This window comes from Saccostrea cucullata, unplaced genomic scaffold, assembly GCF_032062105.1.
Source record: "Saccostrea cucullata isolate Sc308-1 unplaced genomic scaffold, CSIRO_AGI_Scuc_v1 ctg4179, whole genome shotgun sequence".
NCBI classification, from domain to species: domain Eukaryota; kingdom Metazoa; phylum Mollusca; class Bivalvia; order Ostreida; family Ostreidae; genus Saccostrea; species Saccostrea cuccullata.
Window position 1 is genome coordinate 72718 of NW_026934189.1, and position 12196 is coordinate 84913.

General features: G+C 31.0%; 1 protein-coding gene across 1 annotated transcript; it reads left to right on the forward strand.

Annotated features, from left to right (window-relative positions):
- The first annotated feature begins 335 nt into the window (after positions 1-335).
- Positions 336-3069, forward strand: LOC134240092 (uncharacterized). Its single transcript, XM_062722196.1, has 4 exons — positions 336-569; positions 905-985; positions 1395-1522; positions 2876-3069. Exons 1-4 carry the CDS (start codon positions 482-484, stop codon positions 2933-2935), a joined length of 357 nt encoding a protein of 118 aa, XP_062578180.1. The 5' UTR covers positions 336-481; the 3' UTR covers positions 2936-3069.
- Positions 3070-12196: the final 9127 nt, after the last annotated feature.

The window sequence follows — 12196 nt, forward strand, 5'->3', positions numbered from 1 at the left end:
ATTATAGTAGAGTGTAATAAAGAAGTGAAAGGCAACTATATCGTAATTAAAAGGACCGATGAAGGACCAATGAGGCTGTTTGAAGTGCATCCTATAAGTAATTATTTGTATATTTTACGATAATTAAATAGTATGTGACTTTGTTTCACCCAGCAACTAAATTTTCTTCATTGTTGAAAATGATTGATAATCCTATTTGAAAATTGATCAATGCCAGTTTGAAGTTTTAACACACATTTTGACCAGAATCATTTTTAGTGATACAAAACTACATTCATTCATATCCTCTATTTGTAATGATGTCAGTAACAATTTTTAAATTTTAATCATAGTTTGTCCTGCAAATCACTATGGAATAAACTGTGCTAAATGTAGGAAGGCATGTGTTTCCTGCAATCCTATATCTGGGGTATGTAATCAATGCAGAGGATCTTTGTATTGTGATTATTGTCAGCATCGGTGTCCATCAACCTGCACCACGATGAAATGTGACCAACAAACCGGACGTTGTCATATTTGTAGAGAAGGTTACAATGGAAGTCACTGTGAATTTCAAAACCCGACCACCTGTAACTATTTTTTATTAACCAAAACTTTTATCAATAAAGACCTTTCAGTAATTTCTTGAGGCATATTTTTTTGTTCAAGACTGTGTTTTGTTTCTGATATATTATGTGTTATAGACACAATTATTTTTCAAAGTAATGTGAAATAAATCAGCACTGCCAATTTAAAACTTGAGTGTAGCTGTTTACTAATGCCAAGAATTTGAAATCTATGTGTTTCTTAGCTTGTATTCAGTTGTCACTAATATGTGCGTGTTATTATGTTTTTGTTCTCTTTTTTTATTTTGGTTTTGTTTCCTAATGGTGATTTGTTCAATCATGAACGTTGTTTCTTGTAGATAACAAAACTGAAGTAGTTACCATCAGTGCAGATTCTAAGAGGAGCAAGTCTAGTACTGCTTTGACGGATGTTTTCATAGGTATACACATTCTATATTTCATATCTCAAACAATACGAATAAAACGAAATGGAGCTGGAAAGATATTCTATAATGTTTTGTAGAGTGTATGAGTAGCCTTTAAATCCCGAATTAATTGAAAAAGTGTACAAGAGCTATAAGTTATGTAAGTGGGTGCGTCACTTGTCCTTATTTTGCACTAAAACGTGTAGTACTGCAAATAATCATCAAATAATGTTAAGTGAGTAAACCAGATAATTTGCAAAACTAAACATATATTTCAATGGTGTATGACACCATTGCAAATTTATCATTGTGAGGGGACTGAAATCCGTAAAACAATGTAAGCATTAAGAGTAACTGTCAAACGCGTCAAACCATCGGCGTACGGAATCGGATTACATATTAAACAAAACAGATACTTTTTCAGAAGATAATAAAGTTTCAAAAGATAGAAATAATGAAGGAGACCGAGATCAAAAACCCAATCCTGTTGGTGACAATGAGTGCAATGCTTGTTTTATTACTAGTGGTTGTCGTGATTCTCTTCGTTTCAAGGTAAAGTTCTTAGTTTGATATATATTAATTTTATTTTTTTCATTTAAATCAAGATCCCTGATTGGCTCAAACTTGATCATATAATCAAAGTATATTTCAACAATGTATATATACTTGAGTTATTATTAATAGATTCTGACATTTTTCTTTCAATTGCAGAAATGGTCAACATCTAATCTACAACTTTACTGAATAACATTAAATAGAAGTATTTATTTACGATGTACGAATCTGTTTTCTAAGGCGATGGTCAACACAATTTCTGCAATTTCCGTACGATAATGAGGAAACCCACTTTTTTACTGATTTTATACATAGTCAGCGCATGTTTGTCTATTGTTCTCCTTTTAACAGTAGTTGTATATTTGAGTTAGCAATGTTTTGTTAAAAGGAGAACAATAGACAAACAAGCGCTCATGGTTAAAAAGAAAAAAAACTGCTATCTCTATTGTAACCAAGGGCTGTAACAAGTTGAATATTATAATTCACCACGTTATATCTTTCCTTAGGTAATTTTGTGAATACAAAATTTCGTCACGTGACTTATAGGCAGTATGTTTTGTGAAAACTAGGACACTGTGTTCGAACCCATTCAGTAGTCAGCCATCGATTGAAAATATTATTTACTTAATGGATAGGTTCATACGATTTAAACCTTTGTAAAAAAATGTACTTGTGCCATACAGAATAAATAGCAAGATGGGAAATAGAGATCTCGTATTTTTTAATACATGTCATTGTTATTCACCCAGTCTAATTTTAGATCCAATTTTACGATGTTAGCTCCACCTCTCATACATACATAATGTTCAATCAAGGGCAGTTAAGTGTAAATTCTCTGTTTGGAAAACCCTAGGTACAAAAAAACATGAAATTAATTATTGTAATACAGTCTAAAATTATTTTTTATATTTCAAGTTGACATACTTCTGTAGTAAATATGTAAAAGTGAAATTAAGTAAATATTTAAAAGCAACAGAAGCGATCGAAAAAGACCTAAAACACAGCGTTAAGTGCAGTCATCCTTTTCTTTGATCTCTGTCTCCAAGTGTCAAAAATGACAGCAGAATAACCTTATGGCTTGTTCGCCATTATTTCAATATTTTTGTCAATATCTGTAAAAAATAATATAACAAATGTTGTCAATTGTTTGGTCAATCAAGAGATATATCCACTTCAAAGAAAGTCATATTCGTGCGAGGTCGATATGCATTTTTTCTAAGTCTAATTATCCATGGATTGACCTCATCAAAAGGCTATATTAATACCCAGGTATATCTGCCAACGAAAAATCAAATCAAATATAATTTAGGGCTTAAAATTGTTTTTATGTAAAATTTGGAATAATTAAAGATCAAAGAAAGAAAAGAAAAGTCACCCTCCAAAGAATCTTCCGAGATCGGAGTCGAATAATGAGTCCGAGTTAGAGGAGATTCCTCAAGACGAGGCTGGATATGTCGATGAAGAAGTTATTGTCGTAGATTACAGTAATCTGACGTCACAAAGGATCTCAATAAAGCAGTTTATCAAGGAGTTGCCAGAGAGAGAACGCATTGGTACACTTGAAAACAATTTAATGTATGTAGCAATGCTTACTAGTCTTCCCAGTTTGTTATATTTCTATTCAGTCTACCGTTTATGAATTTCAGCAAATAAAATTTGGGAAGGTGATTGGAATTCTATTAAATAACAACTGCAACTTTATTTCAGGCATCAAAATATGATGATTAATACTATATTAAGAATTGTATGAAGATATACCAAATTCTATAGTCTTGATTTTAGACTGGGAATAGGGGCAGAAAAATCTACTTTCGTTACAATACAGGATTGACATTTACGTTTTCAATCGAGGCAAGTATAAAAACATTGAATCAATATTTAGTTTAAAATGAAATAAGTTAATATTTTTTCTTCACAGGACCTTCCTTATGGATTGCTAGAATCCTATTCAAACGCACTTAAGATTTCAAACAGGAGAGGAAACAGATACAAAGGCATCTATCCCTGTGAGTTTAAAGTCTTTGCATTTTACTTCAGATTTAATAAGATTTCTTTACGCGAATAAGAAAACGTGATTATTTATACATTTGCAGAAAACAAATGGTCTGCGTGGACCATTTCTGAATCAATCTTTAGAACATGTTAAATCTTATTTCATTTTTTTACAGATGACTATAATCGCGTGAAGTTAGTCAGAACAGAAGATAATAAAGACGATTATTATGTTAATGCTACATACATTCATGTCAGTGTAAAAAGAATTTTTCCGATTTATTTCCGTGTCACATTTCTGTCTTGTAATTTTCCAAAGGAAGTATATATTTCGATTCTTGTTGTCATATATAGCAAATTTACTTGTTTTAGGGTTTCGCCAAAGAACATGCTTACATAGCCGCACAAGATCCACAGTTTTATTTTTGAAAACGAAGTATTGCCAACTGATAATCAGTTTAATTAATTACACAGGTTAATTTTTTAATCTGAATGTTTTATTATTTTTTTAATGCATCACGTCCTTTCAATCCTAAAACATTAGAAGATTTCTGGACGGTAATTTGGCAGAATGACTCTACAAGAATCGTTATGCCGACGAATCTGTACAAAGGATTGATTGATTGATTGTATATTGTTTAACGTCCCTCTCGAGAATTTTTCACTCATATGGAGACGTCACCGTATGCCGGTGAAGGACTTCAAATTTTGACCTTTACTCGGCACTCAGGGCCATTGAGCAGTGAGGGATCTTTATCGTGCCAACGCCTGCCGCTGACACGGGGCCTCGGTTTTTAAGGTCTCATCCGAAGGACCCGCAACTTTCACTTCAAAGTGCCGAGAGCATGGCGAAGGAACAGTTGCTACCCATTTTAACGACTAGGTCGGTCGCAGCCGAGATGCGAACTCACGAACTCCCGATCACGGAGCGAGCGCTCTACCGACTGAGCTACCGTGAACGGTTGTACGGAGGAGATAAGGTCCTTGATAATTACCTAACAAAACTGATACATAGAATAACAGAATTCTCTCTTTAGCTTAAGATTATAAGCGAAAAGGTTAAATTTGCATATAAAGAGGGTTTTGATACATGTACATGTATGTATCTGTATGTTCTTTCTTATTAATCAGAGGACATGAAATGCATGATCCTAATATAAATGTGTATGATTTCCATGATATAAAAATGGTATTTAACATTTAAACTTTTAGGATTGATTATAATGCGGTTTGCATTTTACTTCCTCTTTCCTCTTTTTAGGTGATGTGTCTGAAGTACTGGCCTTACACAGAGCTGGACATTGGTCCATACACAATTAGACTCGACACAGTGGATGTGTATGACAACTACTTATTGCGCTATTTGATTGTATTTTATCAGGTTAAATGCATATTAACAATATTGTCTTGTATCATTCAAAAGCCAAATAAAATTGAGTTATATGTATTGTCCATAGCTAGACATTAATGACTTATCATTTTGCGAATATATTTTTGAGGGGGTTTATGTCCACATTAACTTTTGCAATGTGAAAAATGGAACTTTTTTTTAAGGAAGGGCATAATTTGAATTTATATTTAAAAAAATTAAAATTGAGGTTTTTTTTCAATATATATTCGTATAATGGATATATCATAGCGTATATTAAAAAAAAAATGAAAATTGAGTTTTTTGATATATATTCGTATAATGGATATATCATAATGTATTTCAGCTAAGTCTTTGTTATAAACGTGAAAATTAAAATTATGAAGTTTGAGTTCATCTGTTTCTTTGGAGTGACTCCAGTACATAATGGAATCAAAACATGTACTTCCGATTGGAATATAATTTGAAGTATACAAAGTCTAAAAATTAATTGTATAATAATTTGAGATTTGTATTTTACCCCCATTTCCTCTCTAATTGGTCAGGAAGAAGGAAAAAAAGTTACACAGTTTAATTTCACCACGTGGCCTGACAACTCAGTTCCAAGGAGTTGACGTCACTCATCTGCTTCCGGAATTTAGTTAAGAATAATATGACGTCATCAGACGGACCAATTGTTGTTCACTGCAGGTAAATACATGGAAGTGTAAAAAACATAAAAGGTGGAGATATAACTATGCTGAATATTAGGTATCCCTTGAAGATCGAATACAGATCACGATTAGAGGAAAACTTGTATTAGAAAATTTGTAAACAGCGAAAGTGGAGCAATTAAAGACCTCTTGTCGACCAGACAAAACTTCGCAAGCCCTCTGTTATGATAAGATTTATACGTTCTCAATTAGTATAATATAAGATCTATAACATATTGATTGGTATGAAATATGCCAATAATGACTTGATATAATGTTATTGTAAAGGAATTCACTACAGCTTAACTTTTGGAAATCATAGTTTTTTATAAGTCAGCAGAGATTGTAACATCATATTTTTTTTTATTATATTGTCTCGATTTTGAAGCAGTTTAAAGATATTCTCACCTCGTGCGAATGATTATGGAATGTTTGTATAAACACTGTCTAGTTTGTTTTCTATATTTGTTCATTAATGATTGTTAGAAATTTATGATAATTTGTATAATGAGCGAAACCGTTACGTAATTATCCCACTTTCAGCTGTCATTAATGACCAAGTCATACCAGACAAACTAGAATATGATTCTCATATATCTTTAAAAAAGTAACCAAAACAAATTCCCTGCCAAATATAGAATTAAGATACCTGATGTATGCTGCGTAATTTTCATTTGATTCCACAACTGATAAGTCATCGTCTAAATAGCGTAAATGAGCAACGTAAAAGCTATATTTTTCAAACATAAAAACATTAATATTCATACCTAATACTGGCAGTTTCCAAACGCATAATAAGTGTCCATTATTCAGTATTAAGTAATATCAAGAAACGAACTCGCGATCGAGATTGAAATTATTACACAGTATAAGAAAATTAACATTTTTACATATTTCCTTCAATTAATTAAAAAGTTTGAAATGAACATATTTCTAATAGAAGTTTAAGATATACAAATTTCTAAATAATGATTATTTTGCTACCGAATATGGACCTTTTTATTAAATCATGAATTTTATTAAAGTAACATATGCAATACTTTTACTTCTGTAAGTATGTTGTCATATGAAATCTGTTAATAAATCAAAAGTCGTACTGAGAATGACACGCCCTTTATATTACGGCGCAGGAATTGGTAGAACAGGGACATTTATCTCCCTTGATTATCTCGTATAAGGGGGCGCTGCTGACCAGACGATTGACGTCAAAGGATATGTAGCTTATCTTCGACATGAACGCGGGAAGTCTGTACAAACATGCGTAAGATCTATTTATTTTCAAATTCGATGAAATATATAATTTACCCGACAATAATGACCATCTTGACTACAACCACGGTTTGATTTTTAAACATTTTCATTTCCTCCATAGTTATATAAATTTTATTGTAAATTAGGCCCACCCCCCTCTGATCACCTTGTTACCAGAAATTTATTATGAAAATAGGTTTTGGATCTATTTGTACTGTGATATGATAATGATTGAAGATATTTTATTAAATTTTCATTTTACACCGGCTTTTTTACAATACTTTTAGGAGCAGTATATCTTCCTACATGACTCACTGATAGAAGGATTCACAAATAACAGTGTTCACTGGAGCGTGTTGTCGGTACTTTAAAACCATATTGGAGTACTGTGTGTACTGTCCATTGTTTTTTTTTTTTTTTTTTTTTTTTTTTTTAGGGGGGGGGGGGGGGGGTGTTGCTTTACGTTATTCTCTAAAATTTTTCACGTATATGGAGATGCCATTTCTTTTGGTGGAAGGCTGCACATTTATTCCTGTAATCGAAAGTCAGGACTATTAAGTTGTAAGGGGTAAAAAAGACTATTAGGTCGTTAGGGAATTTTTTCGTACCAACACCTACTGCAACACGGGACCTTAATTTACACGACCTCATTCGAAAATCCGGTCTCCACGTTCCGGAGTGGATTTATACCTGTGATTTAAGGATCAGCCCCTTATTTTGCGACACAAGAGCAAACGATGATCAATTAGCCAACGAACACAAGTTTGAATTGTTTATTTATTGTTCTTTTAGCGATTACTATTATAAGAAGGAAGTTGTGTGTTCGTGAAAATTATCAAATGTAGTATTATAGAATTTATCATTAAGGACAGATGATACAAACAAATTTTTTCTTTGAAAAAGATTTAATATCATGTCACGAGTTTAGAAATGTGGATGGTTCTTATAATTTTTTCTCCTAAGAACTGGAATATGAAATAGACTTGGAAAATATTAGTAATATTTCAATAAAAAAAACAAATATAAAAAAAATCACATTCAGTAAAGGTTTTTCAGGTGAAAAAAAAATTAAGAATATGTTACCTTGGTGCTAAAAGTTTAAGGAGGAACAGGACCTTTAGCTGAAAAAATTCCTGTCAATGAATTTTTTTCGTATTTTTTATATTACTAATTTAATATGTACTAAACATTTTAAAACGATCCTGTCATGGGATTTGTTGACTTATTTAAAAGATATTGCCCTGTTTAGCGTTTGTATGGAGTTTAGATACTTCATGTTTACGGGCCCATAATGGAGTCCATAATGCGAATTTTTACGCACAAACGATAGATATGATAAATAACACTATATACTCAAATATTTCAGAATAATCATAGTGTTAAAATTATCTGAAAGTAATTGTTTTAATTTTATATAGTAATTGGGTGGGATAATTTCTGCATTTTACAAGGCAGCTTCAACGACAAAAACCTCATATGGAAAAAAAATCTGTAAATAAATATTTCTAAATTTACGTTTAAATGTCAGTCCTTTATCGTAATTATTTACTGAATAAATATCACAGGGTAAAGCTTACCTCAATATCGCACAGGACATCGTTGAATTAGACGTAAGCATGATAAATACGCTTCACGTTTGTATTTTCCGAGTGCGGGAAATCAATTGTGACGTCACACGAAAACATAAACATTCAAAACTATCTAAAATAGAGAGAATCTAAACTACTAAACACGAAAAATATTGATTTTGAAAAAAATCTTCAGAAATTTATCACGATACATTGACTGTGACCTGTTTATTATGAAATAAAATTTATCATGACGAGTGTGTGCACTTGATCTCACTGCACTGAGAATTTAAACACTACGTCTATGACGTCACTGACGTCAGACTGCAGGGTAAAGAGAAACAAAAGTGTGGATTGTGCAACTTCACAATATCTAAATGATGGCAAGATCTTTAAAAATTTCATTGATAATAATTTCTAGAATTAGATGTTTAAGAAACAATTTTAGAATTTAGAATAAAATTACACAAGAACTGTTGATTTTTACAATGTTTAACTTGTATATCATCACCGATTATGATGTAATATGTCTTTTTAGTCATGTGACATGTGCCCTGTCTCCCCTTAACATAAACTTTAGAAAAATATACCAAGCCAGGTGAATTTTGTGAGGAAAAACAAATTGACAAAAAATTAGCTTTATCACATAGGCTGATTTTTACCATTTAGCTTTTCCTAATAAAATTCACCTGGCTTGGTATATTTTTCTTAAGCTTATATTACACTTTTAGCACCATGGTAACATATTCTGAAATTTGTTTTCACCTGTTAACTTTTACTGAATGTGATTTGTCTATATTTGTTTTTTATTGAAATATTACTAATATTTTCCAAGTCTATTTCATTTTCCAGTTCTTAGGAGAAAGGACTATTAGAATCATCCTTTTTTTTTAATTTGTGACATGATATTAAATCTTTTTCAAATAAAAAAATTGTTTGTATCATCTGTCCTTAATTTGTATTTGTATCAATAACAAAGTGAGTATATAAGATAATCACATATTTTGCATCATATTTACCCATAGAAATTGACATTTAGGCCTTGTGTAGAAGATAAAAACAATTTGATATTTTAAGGGGTTTTCCATTTTAAATGAAACAATTTACTTGAAGTTTGGCTTTTAAGACCCGTTTCTCGTGATCAATTAAAAGGGGATGCTTACTTCTAATAGGCATCAGAGATTAGCTACATTTAATATAGTCCGATGGATAGACAGGTAGTATATATATCTCTTTTAAATTGTTTCTCCAAGAAAGAGAGGCAAGTTGTTTCATACAACAACTCATTCTTAGCTTCACAGATTGCTAACGAGATTTGATTAAATAAAATGTCATAAAAACTTTAAAACATTGTTATGATTATGTATTATGTGGGTTTATCAATGACAGATTATCAATTATCAATCTTTTTCTATATAATTGTCTTATTAATTATCGGTCTTCTTGGACATCTGTATCTAAGATTAATTGATTTCATTTTATGTTTAGAAAGGGCATTTTTGCACATGGCAGCAATATCTTATTCTTCACATCTCTTACCTGTCTCACGATATCAATGCCATTTACTCAAACTTGTTATCACCTTTATGGTTAGATCTTAGGATTGTGTTTTTTGATTTTGCAATGCATAGCTCTACCTAATTTCAGTGCTTAAGGTGTCCCGAACCTCTGCTATAAATTTCACTAAGAAAATTTAAAATTTCTAATTTTGATTTTCATGAACAACAATAACATTAGAGCCACAGAAAAATAGTATGAAGCGCTGCTTATTCTTAAATTTAATGCTGTGAGAAATGATTTTTATGTCAGATCATGATACTTCATCACAGAGAACAGAAAGAGTAACGATTTATTATCACAGCATTAAATCTAAAATTTGAGGTGTATATAAAAAACACCTAGTATCATACCTATTAAAATCATGTTAGAAAACATCATGAAGCGATGATTCCTAAGTCTGAAAATCACAATGTTATATGTGGTTGTTAGAAAAAAATACATCCGCGAGGAGGAGTTATCGTTCTTCTAAACATTTCTTCGTGTGAAAAAAAATGACATACTAATAAAAATGCTGTATTAAGTACTTTAAACATTAAAAAAAATTTAAAATGGTCCTTAAAAGGATACAATTTTTCAATTTATAAGGCTTTTCAAGTTGGATTTAAATGTTTTATTCTTAGATATAATAAAACGATTTGGGAAAAAATTCGCAATTTATAAGGCTTTTGAAGTTGGATTTAAATTCGAAAGGCTACGAATTTTTTTAACAGTAACACAGAAAAATCCTATGAAAAACATCATGTTGAAAAATCTGCACGAAGGATATCAGGTAATGCCCACTTTTTCTCATAAAAGGCATTTTTTGTTGCATGAATTGATGGGAAATAGTTCTTCCAGTTTTTATCTAGATATTGTTTATTTTACGACATGTACACTTACATAAAATGTTTTTGGTTGAACAACTTCAAAGGATACAGAACAAAATATTAGTTTCTTGAGTACTAGTACCATCTTTTCTGAAAGGGTAATCGGTATAAAATTCTTTTGAGAAAAGAAAAGGACACTTATGAAAATAAGGTTACATAATTTTTTTTTTTCATTGATAGGAAATTGTTTTGAATCATACGTGCCATTTCAAAATAACTCATGAAAAACATATGCACTGTTTCAATGTTTATTTACAGTTTTAGATACCTTAATTGTTAATCCTGTTTGTTCTTGGTAACCCTTTCAGTTTTATTTGATTTTGATGTCGCATTATCCTAGTTCAATGGAACTTCGCAGACCACCATGATAGTGGGAATGTATGCCATTGGGTATTAAAATTCTAGACATTGACAATGCTCAAGCTAATTATTTTGTTTACTTTTTCTGTAACATTTTATAATTCAACGTTTTCTTTTGATTTATTTTTTTTTCTTATTTGTGCAGTTTTTCCAGTGATCAAGTTAAAATCAAGTAGCTAGCGGACGAAAACCACATGTCGCCGTTGAATCATGAATATGTGGTAGCCCTTCAAACTTTGCACTTTAATCAATTAATTGTAATATAAAACATTGTTCTATATTAAAAACATGACTCGCAATGATTCCATTTTCTTGATTGTTTCATATTTATGCGATGGAATTGAAAAAAGTCAGATCAAACTTTCGATGCATTTTCCAAATAATTCTATGTTAATAATTGTTAACTGACGACCCTTTGTTTAAATATCTGTACAGTATCTCGCCAAAATATCTGATAAATTAATCATAGTTATCATTATCTTATAGTTTTTAAGCTTTAGTAAAAATATCTGAGTAATATATAAAGCCAAGCAGATTTAGATATGGGTCATGATACTGATTTACAATAATTGGATAAGATAGTAAATTTCCTCTTCTGATATCTTGCACGAAAGTCGATAGGCACTTAAATTTTTTTATGAGGAAACTTGTGAGAGTAACAATTATTTAGTAATGAAGACATGGAAAAAATATATATCAATGGGGAACGTGTTGTCTGACCTTATTTATGAACATTAATACTGATTATTTCATCATATTGCCTTTCCTTTCTGAATAGTTTTCTTGGAATAATGTAGGACACATGAAGAAAAAGTGTATTATATATGCAGGTGTATAAAAACAGGAATTGTGTACTTAAAAATATACATGAAAATTAGCAAAAATTATTCAGTCATAATCTTCCGTATAAATGTTTTATTCGCGCATAGATGAGACAGTTTCTGTGTTGAGTTCGATGTAAAACCCTGTACACATACGGAAACACTGAAAGTTAATAAAATACTTAGAACTAT

Excerpts from the sequence above, each read along its gene's own strand:
- LOC134240092 (XM_062722196.1), top strand. The coding sequence starts at position 482 with ATGAAATGTGACCAACAAACCGGACGTTGTCATATTTGTAGAGAAGGT. Across the intron at positions 570-904 it reads ATTTCAAAACCCGACCACCT|ATAACAAAACTGAAGTAGTT; the intron begins GTAACTATTTTT and ends TGTTTCTTGTAG. Across the intron at positions 1,523-2,875 it reads GTGATTCTCTTCGTTTCAAG|ATCAAAGAAAGAAAAGAAAA; the intron begins GTAAAGTTCTTA and ends GAATAATTAAAG.